The 18,153-nt window shown below is 63.5% G+C and overlaps 2 protein-coding genes across 15 annotated transcripts in view; one reads left to right on the top strand and one right to left on the bottom strand.

Moving 5' to 3' along the window:
- Positions 1-993: 993 nt before the first annotated feature.
- Positions 994-15,454, top strand: DGKQ (diacylglycerol kinase theta). Of its 5 annotated transcripts, XM_063108618.1 has the most exons (24): positions 1,244-1,258; positions 3,412-3,453; positions 4,097-4,176; positions 5,781-5,880; positions 6,154-6,193; positions 6,272-6,397; positions 6,505-6,658; positions 6,739-6,813; positions 6,895-6,995; positions 7,068-7,291; positions 7,387-7,477; positions 7,639-7,693; positions 7,924-7,985; positions 8,337-8,487; positions 8,904-8,942; positions 9,388-9,503; positions 10,979-11,130; positions 11,482-11,630; positions 11,781-11,959; positions 12,338-12,438; positions 12,529-12,675; positions 12,793-12,904; positions 12,979-13,131; positions 13,375-15,454. In XM_063108618.1, exons 2-24 carry the CDS (start codon positions 3,443-3,445, stop codon positions 13,504-13,506), a joined length of 2,550 nt encoding a protein of 849 aa, XP_062964688.1. In that variant the 5' UTR covers positions 1,244-1,258; positions 3,412-3,442; the 3' UTR covers positions 13,507-15,454. The 5 variants fall into 5 exon arrangements, with proteins under 5 accessions (XP_062964684.1, XP_062964686.1, XP_062964683.1 ...); XM_063108614.1 differs by lacking the exon at positions 3,412-3,453 and having other exon boundaries at positions 994-1,258; positions 6,108-6,193; positions 12,347-12,438; XM_063108616.1 differs by lacking the exon at positions 3,412-3,453 and having other exon boundaries at positions 994-1,258; positions 6,108-6,193; positions 13,405-15,454.
- The window catches only part of TMEM175 (transmembrane protein 175), a 19,426-nt gene continuing 16,240 nt past the window's right edge, over positions 14,968-18,153 (bottom strand). For 8 of the 10 annotated variants that reach the window (XM_063108620.1, XM_063108619.1, XM_063108621.1 and 5 more), the window contains 2 exons: positions 17,894-18,026; positions 14,969-16,272 (listed from right to left, as the gene is read on the bottom strand). In XM_063108620.1, coding sequence (XP_062964690.1) covers positions 15,600-16,272; positions 17,894-18,026 — 806 coding nt within the window. In that variant the 3' untranslated portion in view covers positions 14,969-15,599. Of the gene's footprint in view, positions 16,273-17,893; positions 18,027-18,153 lie in introns of all 10 variants that reach the window. The other 2 variants (XM_063108623.1, XM_063108622.1) reach the window with 2 other exon arrangements.

Raw genomic sequence — 18,153 nt, 5'->3', positions numbered from 1 at the left:
CCCGTTTTTCTCTTCCTCTGGGACCACCTGCGGCCCAGGCCCCGGAGCACCGCCCTTCTGTCGCGCCCTGCAGGTCCCTGCTCCTGGGCCGGGGTGGGGCCTGGCTCGAGGGCGGCACGGGTGGGTTCTCCAGGAGGCCCCTTGGGCGGAGATGTCCGGCGCGGCCCGCGGACGCCTACCCACCGCTGAGCCCATAGGAGCAGGGACCCCGGAGCGCTGCCGGCGACGGGGACACGGCGACCCGCGTGGCCGCGGCCCCTCCTGGACAAGCAAAGCCGCGTGCGCTGGGGCGGCGCCTCCGCGGGGCCGGGCGGCGTCCGCGTCCCCAGGGCAGGACGCGACGGGCTCCAGGGGCAGGGGGAGTGCGGGGCAGGCGGGTCTTTCCGTGGGGGAAGAGGGTCGCGGCAGGACAGCCCGGACGGGGGGATAGCGCGCCTCCGCGGGCCCCGCTGCCCGCGCCAGCCTCCCTTCCACCTCGGCGGTGCCTGCGCTCCCGGAACCCGCCCGGGAGGCCGGACGGTGCCGCCCGCTCCGCAGGTCGCCAGCGCAGCCGCCGGCCACGCGCCGAATCCGCGTCCCGCGTGGGAGGCACCGACTGCGCAGCCGCGGGCCTGGGCGCCGCAGGTGCCAACGCCTCGTGTCGGGGTCGGGAGGCCGCGCGCGCACAGATTTGCCCCCGCCCCGGCCTGCCGGGCTGCCGAGATCCGCCAGGCCCAGCCCAGGCCGACCGGTCTCCGGCCGGCTCGGACCGAGCCCCGCCCACCCCGGCTGCTGGCCCCGCCCCCAGAACGCGCCTCGCACCGGGTCCCAGCTCCGCAGCAGGCCCCACCCCCAGGCCCCGCCCCTCCACTGCCCGGCCCCGCCCCACGGCGGCGCGTGCGCAGTGCGCGGAGCAGTCGGAAGCCGGCAGCGAGCGCGGGCGGGCTGCGGAGCTGTCCTCTCAGCGCGGACCCGGCCTCACCGCCCGCCGGGGCTCGGGCCGCTCGGGCCGGGATGGCGGCGGCGGCCGAGCCCGGGGCCCGCACCTGGCAGGGCGGCGGCTCCCCGCGTCCCGGCAGCCCGGCCTGCAGTCCCGTGCTGGGCGGCGGAGGCCGCGCGCGGCCGGGGCCGGGGCCGGGGCTGGAGCGGGCGGGCGCCAGAGCCCCGGGCCCCGCCGCCGCGCCGGGCCACAGCTTCCGGAAGGTGACGCTCACCAAGCCCACCTTCTGCCACCTTTGCTCCGACTTCATCTGGGGGCTGGCCGGCTTCCTGTGCGACGGTGAGCCCCTCGCCCCTCGCAGACTCCACCGTCTGGCCCGGGTCTCCTACCCGGGCCGCTCGCCCCACCTTCAGCTCCGCTGCCCGAACGATGCCTCTCCAGGCCCGGGACCCTGCCCCAGGGCAGGAGCGCGCAGGGCCCAGAGCCTTCCGGGGGAGGTGGAGGGTGGGGTCGTCCCGGCCCTGCCCCAGGACCTGCCCCTCGTGGCTGTGGGGTCTCAGCGCTTCCTCCCCGGGCGGTGGGGGCAGCTGCAGTGTCTGAGCGGGAAGCCAGCGGTCCCAGGGGCAAACGGGTCCTCTCCTGGGGTCCCGCGTCTGGCTTCCTCTCCTAGCAGCCGAGGCAGCAGTTGTGGTCAAGCAGGGCTGGCCTGGCCCCCTGGCCCCGGTCATTCCTGTCCAGAGTGCTGGCGCTGCCCAGGCTCAGCCGCGCGGGGAGCCAGGCCGGGCCCTGTCATTCCAGGTGCGGCGTGCCCCAACACGGCTCCCAGGCTCCCGCCCAGCTGCCGATCCAGCCAGGCGGGGGCAAGGACGGCCCTCCCCGCCTCTGGCTTTCAGTGCTTTCACGGCTGGCTCTCTGCTGTTCCTCCTCCCTCCTGCAAGAAGGCAGACCTGAGGACCAGCCCAGCCTCTGTGGAGGAAACCGGGGAAAGGATCGGAGTGTTTGTGTGGAGGGCATGGACGTTTGACCTTTACTGTGTCCTGGCCAAGGATGTGGAGGTGGCAGGAGGCTGAGGAGCCTCTGCCCTGCTCAGGGAGGGAGACTGGCCTTTGCTGTGGGGCAGAGGGACCACTCAGGCTGAGGCCTGTAGAGGGGACTAGGCCCCTCACACAGGGATGCCTTCTGCGGTGAAAATTGTGTGGTCATCCTAACCCCCAGGACTGCATGAAGTGGTCTGGCCAGGTGGCATGGCCAAGGGGTTGGGTTCCACTGAGGTGGAGCTCCAGGTGTCTGAGGTTAGACCCTGGGACCTTTTTCATGCGGGAGAGGTGGTGAAGGTAGGGTTCCAGGTATGAGACTAAATCACTGGATTTGCTGCACAAGTGAAAGGTGCAGAAGGCAGAGCTCCAGGACTGAGGCTAGAGCTAGGATCCCTATACAGGTGAGAGATATGAAGTCAGAATTAAAAGTTGTAGACTAGACTCCTGGTCCCGCCTCACAGGTGAGACCCCGTGCAGGTCTGGGCGAGCTCAGGAACCCTCAGCATGGTCCTGGGGTGGAGCAGCTCATGGAAACAGTCTGGCCTGGTGCTTAGGAGATGATGCAGACGCCCTTCCCAGGCAGCGTCCATGGAGAGTGGGCCAGGGTCTGAGGTAGCAGAGGGGCCCGGCAGTGTGTAGGAAGGAGAGCCCCCTCCCTCTCCAGGGAGCAGCAAGACATGGAGTGTGGTGTGAGCAGGCACTGTCTCCTCAGGCAGAGGAGGAAGCGGGACACCCTGCCCACAACCGCAGCCTCCCGCGGCAGCGCTAGTGGTAGTGCCCTGGGGAGATGACCCGGGCAAGGCTGCCCCTCCTGTCTCCCCACTTCTCTTGTCGGACCAAAGCCTACTTACAGAAGTTTCCTCTAGAGCAGCCCGTGGAGGAACTTCTGTCCATCCCTTCCTAGGGACTGGGATGGTTGGGCTTCAGCAGAGGGGTGGGGCACCATGTGGTAGTGCCAGCTGGGGGCCTTCTGGGGGAGCTGCCAGTCCGAGGCTGGGCTGCCTCGAGGCTGCTGTGGGCATAGTTTTCTCCATGGCTGTCTTTGCAGGTGTATCCCTTTGCCTCCTGCCCACCTGCCAGCTCCCCGTAGCCTCATCCATCCTGGTCCACCTCTGGGGTCCCAGCCCAGGCCCCCTCTCCCTGTCCTGGCCCGCCCTGCTGGGTCTGCTATTCTCCTGTGCATCTCTCCACCCTCCTGTGCATCTCACTAAAGAGCCTTTGTTCCTGCCAAGGCCCGGGGTGGGGGTGGGGGCGTCCTCCCCGAGGATGGGTGCAGTGTGCCACTTAACACTCCCATAGCCTCCTGAGTACCCTCTGGCCGAGGTGCTGCCCCAGGCCCTCGCACCCAGCCAGGGTTTAAGTGCTCATTGCCTTTGGAGGCTGGGGGCTGCCTACACTTCCTGCAGCTCCTGCCTTCTGGAGCCCTCACCTGGCCAGTGGCCCTATCTGCTTCAGGTGGTTCTGGGTCTCAGGCACAGTCCCTGGAATGTGGCAGGGGTAATTAGGGGTGTATGCAGTGTTGGGAGTGAGGGAAGGATGTCCCTGGCATAGTTGCTTTGGAGGGATGTACGGAGATGCAGGAACTTGCAAAGCCCCCTGCCCGCCTGGTAAGGGTGGTGAGCCTCAGAGGGCCAGCTTTGCAGAGGGCCAGCTACAGAGGCAGAAGAGCTGGGCCTGCATGCTCCTGAGTGCTGGGCCACTCCCAGAATGGGAGGACACACTCGTCGTCCTCCAGGATGGTTAGAGCCAGCATCCCCTTGCTCCCTGGCTGTGATCTCTCTCCGATGGGGGTGGGGAACGTGGAGGATCACAGTGCCTATGGTGCTGCCTGGCATTGTGGCTGTCGCTATGCCCTCCTTCTGCTCCCCCCTGCCTCCCATGACAGTGGGGATAGCAGGAATCACTCTCCCCACTACTTGCACAATGGGTGGGGCTGCCCAGTGCAGAAACCACCCCACCAGCTCTGGCAGTGGGTGCTGCTATGGTGGGCACCTGTGCCCTATTGCAGGATGCTGGCTTCCTGACGTGGCTCTCGGTGGTCCTGCTGGCCAAGGCTGAGCCCTGGGGTCTCTTACTACGTGGGTGGGATGGGGCTGTTAGGCAGGATCGGGACCAACTCATGCAGCTCTCACTCCCACAGTTTGCAACTTCATGTCCCACGAGAAGTGCCTGAAGCATGTGAGGACCCCGTGTGCGAGTGCTGCGCCCAGCCTGGTCCGGGTGAGCGCGGGGTGGGAGTGCTGGCTCTTGGGTCAAGGAGACACTGGCTGTCCATGCTGCCAGTTTAGTTACACCCGTGGTTAAAAAGCCAAGGGTGGAATACTGCACAGCGATAAAAAGGAACTAGCTCTTGATGCGTGGAGAGCCGTGGATGGATCTCCAGGGAACTGTGCTGAGAGAAGCCAATCCCTAAGGTGATGTACTGCGAAACCCTGTCCGTAGAACATTCTTGAAATGACAGAACTAGAGGGAGCACAGACGAGAGGTCTCCAGGGGTTCAGAAGTGGGTGTGGCTGTAGAAGGGCAGCCTGAGGGATCTGGTGGAGACGGAGATTTCCATGTCTTGACTGCACCAGTGTTGGTGTCCGGGTTGTGACAGTGACTAAGGTTTACAAGATGTTACCATTTGGGGGAACTGGGCAGAGGGTGAAAGGACTTCCCTTCTGTGGGTGGCAGTGGTGGTGACGTTCAGGGAGGGCTGACGGTGTCAGGGGCTGTGCTTGTTCCTCGCCAGCCTGGCCTCTGCACTGAGGGACCACCTTGCCGCCCGCCCCTCTCCTGGACGGCCCACGCTGCAGGCAGGGTGCTGGGCAGTGGGACCCACTGGTGTTGGTGCAGAGCTGGGTGTAGTTCAAGGCAGGATCTGCCACGAGAAGTGGTGTGTGCGGGCAGGTGAGGAAAGCCAGGCCAGCAGATGCACCTGCTGCTTAACCTGGTTTCCTGCTGTGGCGTCTGCCTTGTAATGTTTGAGGATGTGTCTGGGGAAGGACTTGATTACCAGGTGTGCACACAGAAGGGCTGGAGGACGCTGGCTCCTGGTGGCGTCCCTAACCCTCAGGACGCCACATCAGCCAGGTGGTCCCTCCTCATGTGGATATCCTGAGGCTGCAGTTTTCAAAAGTTGATTTTCATGTTTTCTTTCTACCTTACTAAATTAAAAAAGTACAAATATGTACTTCAAATTGATGCATTATGGAACATTTAGGAGATATAGATATTTAAAGAGAAGGTAAAAATCATCCACCTTTCTGGCATCTCCATAGTTACCGTTCTAGTATACGATTTTTCTGTTTGTTCTGTTATGTGCATATTTTAACTTAAGTTTGGAGTAGAGACAAGAGTAGTGGGAGTGAAGACTTGAGCCGCTCCTGTCCCTTCTCATGGAAAGGCAGTGTGCTAGCGCGCACGCACGCACGTTACACTCCTTGTGGCCTGATTGCCTCCCACAGGGCAGTCTGGGGGTGCGCTGGGAGCTCTTGGATCTGAGGAGACAGATGCCTGGTAGTTAACGCAGCCTCCAGTGGCCCAGGGAGGGACGTGTGAATGGCAGGTGGACGCTCTCCCCTCCTTGATCAGCCAGGCTGCCCCAGACCTGGGGGTGAGGTTGCTGCCAGATCAGGGCAGAGGAGTCGCCAGCAGAGGCCTGAGCTTAGAGCTGTCCAGGGAAGAGGGCGCGCGGTGACGCGCGGTGACCTGTGCTGCCAGAGCAGTCAGGGCCCGGCAGCCCTGTGTTGTCCCTCAAGGACAGCGCAAGGTGGGCGTGTGGCTGCAGGCCCTGTGGGGGAGGGTGCCGCCGGGTCTGAGGCCGGGCTCTGTCCTGCCAGGTTCCGGTGGCCCACTGCTTCGGCCTGCGGGGACTCTACAAGCGCAAGTTCTGCGCGGTCTGCCGCAAAGGCCTGGAGGCGCCCGCGCTCCGCTGCGAAGGTACGGCCGGAGCACACCGGCCCCCCGGGTCTGAGCCCCTCGCCCAGGACCTCCCCTGTCTCAGGGGTGAGGGGAGGGAGGCAGTGGGCGGGCCTGGGGGGCTGAGGCTGCAGGGGCAGTGAGTGCCGAGTCCCACGTCCCCACGTCGGAGGGGCAGCGGGGGCCGGGGCTGGCGAGGAGGGTGGCGGCGGCACCACGAGAGGCCTCTAACCCTGCCCGCCCCCCAGTGTGTGAGCTGCACGTTCACCCCGACTGTGTGCCCTTCGCCTGCAGTGACTGCCGCCGGTGCCACCAGGACGGGCACCAGGACCACGTGAGTGCGCAGGTGCCGGGACGCTGGCGCGGGCCTGGGGGGCGGGGCCGGGCCGAGCGCTGACCGCCCCCTCCCCAGGACACGTACCTCCACCACTGGCGGGAGGGGAACCTGCCCTCGGGCGCGCGCTGCGAGGTCTGCAGGAAGACGTGCGGCTCCTCCGACGTGCTGGCGGGCGTGCGCTGCGAGTGGTGCGGCGTCCAGGTGGGCGCGGGGCGGAGCCTGGGGGCGCCCGGGGCGGGGGCGGGGCTCTGGGGCGGGGGCGGGGCGCCCGCGGCCCGGGCCGGAGCGCTGAAGCGCGTGCCCCGCAGGCGCACTCGGCCTGCTCGGCGGCGCTGGCCCCCGAGTGCGCGCTGGGGCGCCTGCGCTCGCTGCTGCTGCCCCCCGCGTGCGTGCGCCTGCTGTCCCGCAACTTCAGCAAGACGCAGTGCTTCCGCATCGCCGAGGCCGCGGGCCCGGAGCAGGGTGAGGCGCGGCGGGCGGCGGCGGGCTGGGCGGCCTGGGCGGGGCCGGGCGCGAGCGAGGGCAGCCTGTGCTTCCCGCAGGCGACGGGGACGACGGCACGGACGGGACTGCCGCCGCGGGCCCAGGCAGAGAGGCGCCAGCCGCTGCAGAGTCCGGTAAGTGCCCCGGCCGTCCCCGTCCGCCCCGCGCAGCCGCGCCCCGGCCCGGGGCTGACGCTCGCTGGCTTCCCCGCGCAGGCAAGCAGACCCTGAAGATCTTCGACGGTGACGACGCCGTGAGGAGGAATCAGTGCCGGCTCATCACGGTGCCGCGCCTGGCCCGCAGCGAGGAGGTGCTGGTAAGAGGGCGCGGCGGGGGGCTGCGGGGCTGCGTGGCCCGCCGCCCGTCACACCCGGCCCCACCTCTGCAGGAGGCGGCGCTCCGAGCCTTCTACATCGGCGAGGACCCTCATGACCTCGAGCTGCAGGCGCTGCCCCTGCCTTCACAGGCCGGGGACTCGCGAGCCAGGGGTGAGGCCTCGGCGGAGGAGGGCAGCGGAGGCCCCGGGTCCTGTGAGGCCACGCCTGAGGCCTGGGTCATTCGGGCTCTGCCCCGTGATCAGGAGGTCCTGAAGATCTACCCTGGCTGGCTCAAGTGAGACCTGTGGCTCAGGGCACAGGGTCTGCTGGACAGGGTGGGAAGGGATGGGAGGGGCCCTGCAGCCCAGCTTAGGAGCCTGTTGCCCGCAGGGTGGGTGTGGCCTACGTGTCCATCCGTGTGACCCCACAGAGCACAGCCCTGTCGGTGGTGCAGGAAGTCCTCCCACTGCTTGGACGCCAGGTGTGTATCCTGGTCCCACCCCAGTCTTGGCCATACTTGCGGGCGTTGCTGTACCCAGTGGGCCAGGCCACTGACCACACCAGGTGTGGCTGCCCCTGTAGCTGTCCTGGGGAGGTGTGAGGCTGGCCCCAGGTCTGATGCCTTGTCCTCTGTCCCCACAGGTGGAGGGTCCCGAGGGCTTCCAGCTTGTAGAGGTGCTCATGGGCAGCAGGCAAGGTGAGCGGGCGGCCTGTGGTCAGTGCCCTCAGGTCTCTGTGCATGCTCTGGGCCATGGGCCTGGACTGGCTATCCAGGGCTCCTCCAGAGTGGTGCCAGGACATGGGCCACACCCTACCCTTCTGGCCAACTCTGCCACATGCCTTCCCACGTGCCCGGGTCTCAGGCAGCTGTTTGCAGAGGTGGGTAGGGAACCTGCTGTTGACATGCTGTGCCCCTCACCCCTGCAGTCCAGCGGACGGTGCTGGCGGAGGAGGAGCCCTTGCTCAGCCGGCTTTGGGACATCCGGCAGGTCAGTGGGTGTGGACACCAGCCCCCAGGGAGCTGCCAGTCCTCAACCATGGCCTCCCCAGAGAAGAGGGTGTTTTCCTCTGGGATGCCACGTCCTCTCCAGCTGGGGTGCTACCTGACCTGGCTGGCAGTGATCTCCATAAGTCATCTGTCTCTAGAAGGGTGGGGTCAGGAGAGCGGTGGACAGGCTCGTTCACAGGAAGGAAGCCCCTGTGGTCTCTCTCTTCCTCTTTTCCATCTAAACTTAGCTCAGCCCCTAGGAGTCCTCCCAGTGTCTCCCGTTGTGGACAAGGAGGGTGGAGGGTCCTAGTGCTGGTGGCGCCTCCACATGCCCATTCCTCTCTCTCTGTAGACGTCCATGCGGCAGCTGGGCCAGACGAGGTTCTACGTGGCAGAGAGCAGGTCTGTGGCCCCGCACGTCTCCCTGTTTGTTGGTGGCCTGCCACCTGGCCTGTCTTCCCAGGAGTATGGCAAACTGCTACAGGAGGCTGTGGCCACCAAAGGTGTGACTGCTGGGGCCGGCCGCAGGCTGCTGGCGGGGGCTGGGTCCTGATGGAAGGCAATGGGGGTGCAGTGCCGAGGCCAGGCCCCCCTCACCTCCCGGCCCAGCCACGTCACCTCTTCTGAGGGGCCTCTGGCTTCCCACCTCCGTGGCCTCTCCCTCTGGATGGCCCTTGTCATCGCAGGGCAGGGAGCCCTGTTACTGGAGGGGGGCGTGGGCATTTCTCGGGGAGCTGCCTTCCGGTGGTGTGAAGTCACCCCCAACCAGGTGGCAGGGACTGGCCCCAGAGGCTGGCGTGGGGCTGCCTGGGCTAGGCTGTGCCTGCTGGAGTACGGGCGCTCTCAGGAGGGAGGTCACTGGGCCTCACACTGTGCCTCCCTCGCCATGGCTGACCCTGACTGAAGCCTGCCTTTGCAGCCGCCGTGGTGTCCGTGAGCCATGCCTACTCCTCACAAGGTGAGCTGCTCCTGATGGCTGTGGTCCAGTGTGACCAAAGGACATTTCTGGAGTTGGGTGGAAAAGCCCCGCCACGTGCCAGAGAAACGTTCTTGGTTTTGTTTCCTGGTTCATGGTTTTGCTGTTTTTCCTAAAATGTGGCTGAGACTCAAAACTATTTTTTCCAAAACTCACTCTGCTCTTGAGTTTGTGCGTTTTATTGTGCAAAATCTCAAGTACTCCACCGTCCTTCCGTTCTGGTGTTCGTGTCCCCCAGGGTGCCCTGGGCGGAGGCTCCTTGGGATACCAGAGGGCTCGATAGGGTTTGGTGTGAGGACCGTGGTGCACGTGGTAGGCTGACCTTAAGCTGGCTGTGACTGGGGGTGTGGGAGGTGGCTGAGCCCCTGCCATGACAGGTGGGGTGCATGGGACAGGCCCTGCCCTGAGCCATGGCCATTTGCCGCAGGTGCGGTGGTGCTGGATGTTGCCTGCTTCGCGGAGGCTGAGCGGCTGTACATGCTGGTCAGGAACACGGCTGTGCGGGGCCGGCCGCTGACTGCATTGGTACTCCCTGACGTGCTGGTGAGTGAGTGGCCCCCCAGGCTGGCTTTTCAAGTTCAGCTCTGCACATGTGCAACCCCCATGGCCAGCCATGCTCTGGTATCTCTTTCTCGTGTTTGCTGATGGCTGGCAGGTGCCGCCTCATTCCTGCCTCGTGACAGCTCAGGGAGAATGTTGTTGTCCATTTTACACCAAGGGGACCAAAGTGAGGCCAGCGCTTGTCCAGGACTGCCTGGCGGGTGAGATCTGCTCTGTGGGGTACTACCGGGCCAGGGTTGGCTGTCCTCTTGGGACCCTGAGGTCTCTGCCCTGTGGGGATGGCCACAGGATGCAGCTGGAACCCGGCAGTGGTGCCTCTTTAAGGGCCAGAGTGTGCGGTGACCGTGTGCCAACATCCCACTGGGCCCCTGCCTTCTCTGGGGTATGGCGTTGGCCCCACTCCCCAGCCCATTAGGCCTCAGGGCCCCCTGCTCTGTACCTGGGGCCACCCAGTAGGTGGAGCTCCCTGACTTTGGACGGGTCTAGCAGTGCCCGGAAGAGGGGTTGCCTGGCAGGTTAGAGCAGCGGGAGGTGGCTAGAGCCCGGACCCTACCCCATGCCTCGCGGTGGCCTCTCTGTTCTGGAGTCCTGCTGGCCCCCAAGGGTCCCATGAGGCCTCCCCAGGTGTCCGTGGTTGTTCTACCCCTGAACCCTCACCTTGAGCCCTGAATCCAGTCCAGGTGGAGAAAAACTAGAGCAGACAGTTTGGGGGTTTGTGGCTGGGTGGGTGATGTCTGCCTCTCTCTCCTGTCAGCTGCCTGCCTGGGGTGAGTGGTAAGTGGTGGCCACATGGCCCTGAGTGTATCCTCGCCCCGAGCCGCGGCCCGCCGCGTGCCACCCACCCTTTGTCTCCACTGGACTGTCTGTCTCCTGTTACCTGGCCCTCCCCTGTTGTGGGGACCTCAGCTCCTGTTATAGGGTTCCCAGGCCCATTGTGTTGAGACACTTGAGGCTGCGTGTGGGGAGATGGGCTCTGTCCTGTGGCCCAGGGAGACATGTGGCTGCCCTGTGGACTGCGCAGCTTCTCCAGGCTGCCGTGGAGGTGGGCGGGGTCCTGGGAGCTGCCATCCTCCAAAGGGCAGGCCTGGGCCAAGTGGCCAGTGGCACCAGGCAGGGGTCGACGTGGGCTTTCAGCTTGGACTTCTGGCTGTGTGGTCAGGCGGGGCGTGTGGCCCACTGGTGTGTGTCACAGTGGTGGGGCTGTGACCTTTGTGCTTGGAGCACGTGGCAGCCTACGGTGCCCCCTCTCAGGAGGGGGTGCCATGAAGGATCAGTAGCAAGGTGGGGATGGCCAGGGGGCCCACTAGGCCTCATGTGTGAGGACACAGCTGTGCCTTCCTTGGGAGGGCTAGCCCCAGGCCCAGTGGATTCACATTGGGGTTGGACACTGTCCGTCAGCCCCAGTTTGGGGGATCCCAATCTGGGGTCCTCCCATAACCCAGCCCCCTGTCTGACAGCATACGAAGCTGCCCCCAGACTGCCGCCCCCTTCTCGTATTTGTGAACCCTAAGAGTGGGGGCCTAAAGGGCCGAGAGCTGCTCTGCAGTTTCCGGAAGCTGCTGAACCCTCACCAGGTCTTTGAGCTGACCAACGGGGGGCCTCTTCCTGGGTGAGTCTGGGAGAACCCCACATCTGGGGCAGTGCCCAAGCCCCCCTGCACTGTGTGCAGCCTGGGTGGGAGGACGCAGGAGGCTGGGCCACTGCACAGGCCCCAGGAGGGGGCACTTCCTACTCCCTGTCTATGGGTCAGTGGGAACTCCAGTTGGGATTCCATGTTGGAACCTTCAAGTTCTCTGGTAGCCAGAGATAGGCATTTAAAAAAGAAGGAGCTATATGGGGTGAGGACGAACTGAGGTCTGCTTCTGCCCCTGGGGGGCCTGGGCAGCCAACATCCTGCCCGTGTGCACCATGCCCTGCCGTGGTGGCTGATGCAGGATGCATCTTGTCTTCGTCCTGCCAGGTTGCACCTGTTTTCCCAGGTGCCCTGCTTCCGGGTGCTGGTGTGTGGTGGGGACGGCACTGTGGGCTGGGTACTCACTGCCCTGGAGGAGATGCGGCACCGTCTGGCCTGCCCGGAGCCTTCTGTGGCCATCCTGCCCTTGGGAACAGGTGGGGGCAGCCGTTGAGTCAGAGGATGGGCCTCAAGGCCTGTCCCTTGCTGCCCCATGCTTCTCTCAGGCCTGTAGTGGATCCCTGTCCCCTGCTGGTGGGTGGATGGGTAGGTGTGCGGTGTTCCTCTGCATCTCGCCTGTGTCCCAGGGAACGACCTTGGCCGGGTCCTCCGCTGGGGGGCGGGCTACAGCGGAGAAGACCCTTTCTCTGTGCTGGTGTCTGTGGATGAGGCCGATGCTGTGCTCATGGACCGCTGGACCATCTTGCTGGTGGCACACGAGGCTGATAGCGCAGAGAACAGCGTGGCAGACACAGAGCCTCCCAAGGTAGCAGTGTGGCCCCCTGCTGGGCTCTTGCATGTGATGCTTGACCATTTTCATCCAAGCAGTCATCCTTCTCCAGCCACACCCTGATGTAGGCACCAGTACCATTTCCTCTGAGAATGGGGCAGCCGAGGCCAAGAGTGCAGCAGCTTAAGGGGGGTTATGCCCAGGGATGGTGGCTCCAGAGCATAGCTGGCACCACGTGGCCGTTGTCTTCTGCTGTGGTGCTGGCAGTTGTTGAGCAGGCAGCACCCGTGAGGCAGCAGCTCTGGCAACAATGGAGGGCTTGGGCTGGAGAGGAGGCCGAGCCCACCTTGGGGACCTTGGGAGCACCTTGTGGGGGCTGACCCGGGTCCTGGGAGGTAAGTCCCTGATCCTCAGGTCGTGCAGATGAGCAACTACTGTGGCATTGGCATAGATGCGGAGCTGAGCCTGGACTTCCACCAGGCACGAGAGGAGGAGCCTGCCAAGTTCACCAGCAGGTACCAAGGAGCAGGGGCGGAGCCTGGGCTGCTCCGGGGTGGGGGGCAGGGGCCGCCATCTGGTGATGGCAGGTGCATCCCTTCCTGCAGGTTCCACAACAAGGGTGTGTATGTGCGGGTCGGGCTGCAGAAGATCAGCCACTCGCGCAGCCTGCACAAGGAGGTCCGGCTGCAGGTGGGGCAGCAGGAGGTGGAGTTGCCCAGCATCGAGGGCCTCATCTTCATCAACATCCCCAGGTGAGGGCGGGTGGGGCTCCCCAGAGGACCTGCTGGGCCTCTGCCTTGTGCTTCGGCTTTCCCGATAAGCCCTGCCCAGCCTCTGCCTACACCAGTGTACCCTCTCTCTTGGGCCAGCTGGGGCTCAGGGGCCGATCTCTGGGGCTCTGAGAGTGACTTGAGGTTCAAGAAGCCATGCATGGATGACGGGCTGCTGGAGGTGGTAGGCGTGACAGGCGTCATGCACATGGTGAGTGCGACCTACCCGGGTGGCTCAGGGTGTTGCCCGTAGGCCCTGCTAAGCCCCTAATCCTCCTGCTGCAGGGCCAGGTCCAGGGCGGGCTGCGCTCTGGGATCCGCATCGCCCAGGGCTCCTACTTCAGAGTCACACTTCTCAAGGCCACTCCTGTGCAGGTGGATGGTGAGCCCTGGGTCCAGGCCCCTGGGCACATGATCATCTCGGCTGCGGGCCCTAAGGTAACTCGGGTGAGGCTGGACAGCTGAGGTGAGGTGGGCTGGGGTGGGTTGTGCAGAGTGGCCAGCAGTGCCCTTGGAACCTGGATGGTCCTGGTGTGTCCTCTGTGGGCTTCAGAAAAGAGGGTGTGGGCTGAGGGCAGTGCCACGGTCGGGTGGGACTGCAGGCCAGGGCAGCTTTGCCAAGTCTTCCTCCTCCTGTGAAATGGGGCTGAGATGACACAGGGGTGTCCTGGGGTCCCTCAGGGCCTTCTGACCCCACGTGCCTCGGGGCAGGTCCACATGCTGAGGAAGGCCAAGCAGAGGCCCAGGAAGGCCGGGGTCACCAGGGATGCCCGAGCAGATGCTGCGTCAGTCTCTGAGAGCGAGCCCAAGTAGCGGTGGTGAGGCAGTGAGGTGGGCCAGGTACCCTCAGGCATCTTCAGCCATCCGGGTGCAGCTCTGCTCCAGGTCTGCTCAATGCCAGTGTGGTGGATGGACATGGCTACAGTCCTGATCACAGCGTCTTCTTGGGGCCTCGGACGATTCTGGCCTTCGTCCCTGTCCAGTGCCATACGAAACTGCTGAGCGGGTGGCAGCGGTTCCCCTTCTGTTCCAGAGCCCATCGTTCTATGGGGGTGGGCACAGGGCTGGCATGAGCAGAGCTGGCCCCACACCGGGTGTGCATCACGGGAAGCTCAGGGAAGGGAGGTGGGGGCCCAGGCCTCACTCCTGGAACGTGGGCACTCCTACCTTCGTGGCCCTGAGCTGGGGCAGTGCCACATGCAAGCTGCCCAGGGGGCCTCTGACCCCACACTGTGCCCCTCAGCTGTCTGTCCTGAGCAGCTGGGTCTGTGGGGACCCCAGGTGAGCCCTGACCCAGCAGATGGAGAGCTGCCAGCTTCTCCCAGCCTCACTCTCCCACCTAGGGCAAGAGGGCCTGCGGGGGGATGGTGACCTCCCATTTGTCTTGGGGGAAGCCGTCTGCCCTCATTTTCTGGCTTCGTCACCAGATGGCAGTTCGCTGCTCTGGCAGAGGCCAGGCATTACCAGGCTGGGCCTGTGGTGTTGGCCAAGGCTTGGGGTGCTGGTATGACAGGGCTGCCCCTGGGAGGAGGGGAACTTTGTCCACCCTGAGGCCAGGTGGGGTTGCGTGTGCCCGTGCACCAGCTGGAGCATGGGCTGGGCCCCCCAGCGTTGCCCCCCACTTGGCCCTCGGGGAAGGACCAGCAGCAGGGTTGGGCAGCCCAAAGTTCAGTGACGTGAGGTGCGTCGCTTTAACTCTGACTCAGCTTTGGCACTTTGCATGCTGCTTGCCACCAGCACCCAGCCCCAGCATCTCTGAGCTGACCAGCTTTCTGCTCCCTCAGTCTTGCTCCCGTCAGTGCCCAGACCCAGCTCCTGCCTGGTCCACTCCCGCGTGCCCCAGCCCCCTACTTGGCTCTGCAGGGTGCGGCCGGCTGGGCCACAATAGGGATTTGCAGTTGCTGTTAGATGAAGCTGCTTTCTTCCACGTGCCCAGAACTTGAGCTTTATCCCACCTGAGACCCTAGGAAAGACCCGACCAAAAGGGGCAACCCATGTGGGAGCCTCCTGAGGCCACACCCCCCAGAAGGGGGTCCCACAAGTCCAGATCTTTCACGTTTGACCATTGGTGCTGGGTTCGTGCTGCCGGCCGGGTCAGGGCTTTGCCCTGAGTCTTGGCCTCTATCCCAGAAGAGGCTCTGGCTTGGCCCTGGGAGTGTGAGGTGTGCCCTGGCCAGCAGCCTCTCCAGGAGCCCTGGTGCCACGAAGTCCTGCCCCCACCCTCCCCTGCCTCTGCGAAAATTGCACAGACAAATGTATTGTTAAGGGCCGTTTGTGGCCTCCAGTATGTACATTCCTTGTGTTTGTATGTCTGTAATCTTCAAAACCAGCCCTTAATGGTGTAATGAGTCTTTGCTGCGCAAGCCCTGGTGTCAATTCTGAGCTGTAGGAACTGTCTGTAAATTGTGGTTAGTTGGGGGGATATGTCCTCCTGTATTTAAGTACATCTGTCTGCTCCTCTGATGTAATTTATCTTCCCTGCTGTAACAGCGACTTGAATCTGGGACAATACAGTGTGGGCACTGCTGTCCTGCCACTGTCTCTCTTTCATCAAGCAACTGATGTGTGGTGAGCGGGTGGGCAGCCCCTGGGGAGGCCGGCTTGGCAACGTGTTTTCAGGCCAGGGAGAAGAGAGAGGACAAGCAAACACAATGAAACATGTTCCTATAGAGCTACTCTCTCTGCAAGAAGTGGAGAACAATTTGAGGACTCTGAAATAGGTGATATTTCACAACTAAAATAAAACCCAGGTTTCATAAAACTGCTGTCCCCAGACCATCAGATGAACCGCTGCCAGTCCATCCATGCTGCGGGTTCCCCGCCCAGAGTCCCCTTCCTTCCTGGGTGGTCTCAGGCTGTGGCAGGTGGGAGCGGCCTCCCTGGCCTGAGCCCTGGGACCCTGGCTGCTAGCAGGGAGCGGGGAGGAGTTGTGCCTGTGCATCAGCCTCACCCGCCTGGCTTGGCAGGGGCTCTGCTGGCTGGGCCAGGCCCCGAAGGCCCCGCAGACCTGCCAGGGTGAGGCGCACGAGCAGGCGCAGCAGCAAGAAGGCGAAGGGCACGGCAATCTGGGTGAGGTGGAAGATGGCCGTGCTGAACCTGCTCAGGAGGCAGGTGGAGGCGAAGGCCAGCAGGCTGGCACAGGGGTACAGGGCAAGCTTGGCGAACATGAACGTGTGCTCACAGCCACCAAACCTTACTGACGGCTGCAGTGTCTCCGCCTCCTGCAGCAGGGCTGTGGTCCAGATGGCAAACTGGAAAATGCTGGCGAGGAAGATGATGGCACAGCTCACGCGCACGCGCTCCAGCTCGTCATGGGGCTGCCGGGCAAAGGCCGCAGTCTGCTGGTAGGCCAGCGGGAGGCCGCCCACGAAGGCCAGCGAGAGCGTGTTGAGCAGCCCCATGGGCGGCGTTGCCCTGCGGACATGCAGGAAGAGCGAGTGGTGGGCGAACCAGAGCAGGCCCACGGTGGTGAAGGAACCAAAGTAGGCCAGGAAGCGCGGCCCATACACGCTCAGGGCCGCCACAAGGCTGCCACGAAACTGCTCCCGCACGTCCTTGGGATCTGGAACGTTGTCCTCACTGGGAAGCATGAACAGAGAACATTTGTACCAGCATCACAGAGGCCCAAGCCGGCCCCACAGGGTGGGCTGAGCACCGGTCAGGGCTGCCTGCCCAAGCACATGTTTCAGATGAATGCCATGGCCTTTTTGGTACACTAGACTCATTTCATGTATCCGTTCACCTGAACTTCAGACCTAGGGGCATCCTGCATGCTCTTGGCTAACTGGCAGCCCTCCCCGTAAGGTCGGGGGGCTCTCCTGTCTAGGGGTGGGGCCCAAAGGTCTGTTCCTTCTCTGCCTCCACATGCCTCCTGGGTGCACTGACGCCTCCTTGAGTGGGGCAGCCCCCAGGTCTGAGGGTTGGCCTCCTTGCTTCTCATATTCACCAGGGGGGGTCTCAGGATGACGACTCCTGGGCCAAACTTTCTAAGGAACATCAATGAGGCATGTCTGGCCCCAGCACCTCTAGGCTGCTCAAGAACCCAGCTGTGGGGAGATTGTGTAAGCCCCCTGGTCAATGCTGAGGCCACTAACAGCACAACCTAGAAAGCCTGGAATGGCATCTCCTTTCACCAACTGGCCACAGAGAATGCTGGACCTTGAAGCATCCCCAGATGGGCCTCCATCCTCCAGAGCAGTAGGCTGAGGGGAGGGGTCAGGGGACAGAGCCTGGGGAGGCTGGGCTGGGGATGAGACCCTGAGGCAGCTCCTCAGCATGTGCAGGGAACCTGCAGGGAGCTGCTGGGCTTTCCCTTGACCACAGTCCCTGGGCAGGTGTTCAGTGAGGGGACCCTGGCTGCAGGGCAGAAGCAAAGGCAGATCGTTCTGGCGTGTTCCTTAAATCTAGGCCTTCAAAATTGGGTACCAATGAACAGTTGCTTCTAATTTTTAAAAGTTCACATATTAGGGCTGGCCAGTTAGCTCAGGTGTTTAGAGCTTGGTGTTATACCACCAAGGTCCAGGCTTCAAGCCCTGTACCAGCCAGCTGCCTGCCCCCTCACCTCAAAAAAATGGTCACAAACTACAGAAGGAAGAAACTAGCAAGAGGGCAGGTATTAGGAGAATCGGTCTAAATGGCAGATACAGAATATAAAATCAGGGTATTGTAACACTTGCAACAAGATACAAGAGTGTTCTGAAATCTGACCAAGGGACAAAAGATGTAAAGATGATGGAGGATTTGAAAAAGCAAATAAAGACACTCAGAAATAAGAACATAAGTAAGATTAGAAAGTGGCAGATCAGACCACACAGAAGCAGTGCGGGGAAGCAACGGGGCCCCTGGCGCAGGACACAGTGGGGTGTGAGTGGCGAGGCCCAGGGCTGTCCCCGCCGAGCACAGCTCTGGGAGTGAGAGGAGCGGGGGCTGCACTGGAGAAGCTGTGCTGGTACTGGTCGCACTCTTAGGTTGAGGGACGCTGGGATGGGACCTCACTTTCGGGAAGCTCTGCCTTTCTTGAGGTGCCCTCTCCTTACAGAAAGCTCTGGGCACCCAAGAGGAGGGTGCAGCTGAGACCCAAGTGTCTTTGTAGTTTCCAGGATGAAACACCCAAGACTCAGATATGAACCCACACCACCTGACAGATTGGCAGGGCCTGGGGGGCTCAGGGCAAGTTCCAGCACCCCGCCCGGGTCCTCACCAGATGTCCAGGATGAGGAGGGTGGCCACGATGGCGTAGACACCGTCACTGAAGGCTTCCACTCGCTCTTTGCTGAGTGGCTGGTGGAGGTCGAAGGTGAATGGCACACTGTGAGCTGGGGGCTCTCGGCGGCCTGTGGATATGCCAGGAGCGGGAAGCTGGCCAAGCCCCCCGGGCCAGTGTGGCTGTCACTGCCCTCTTTCCTGAAGGGGCTGGGAGCGTGCAGGGTAGGAGAGCATACCTGTTTGAGCCCTGCCCAC

Source organism: Cynocephalus volans, chromosome 9, assembly GCF_027409185.1.
Source record: "Cynocephalus volans isolate mCynVol1 chromosome 9, mCynVol1.pri, whole genome shotgun sequence".
NCBI classification, from domain to species: domain Eukaryota; kingdom Metazoa; phylum Chordata; class Mammalia; order Dermoptera; family Cynocephalidae; genus Cynocephalus; species Cynocephalus volans.
This window is presented reverse-complemented; position numbering and strand designations above follow the sequence as displayed.

Excerpts from the sequence above, each read along its gene's own strand:
- DGKQ (XM_063108613.1), top strand. The coding sequence starts at position 994 with ATGGCGGCGGCGGCCGAGCCCGGGGCCCGCACCTGGCAGGGCGGCGGC. Across the intron at positions 11,631-11,780 it reads CATCCTGCCCTTGGGAACAG|GGAACGACCTTGGCCGGGTC; the intron begins GTGGGGGCAGCC and ends CCTGTGTCCCAG. Across the intron at positions 12,905-12,978 it reads TGACAGGCGTCATGCACATG|GGCCAGGTCCAGGGCGGGCT; the intron begins GTGAGTGCGACC and ends CTCCTGCTGCAG.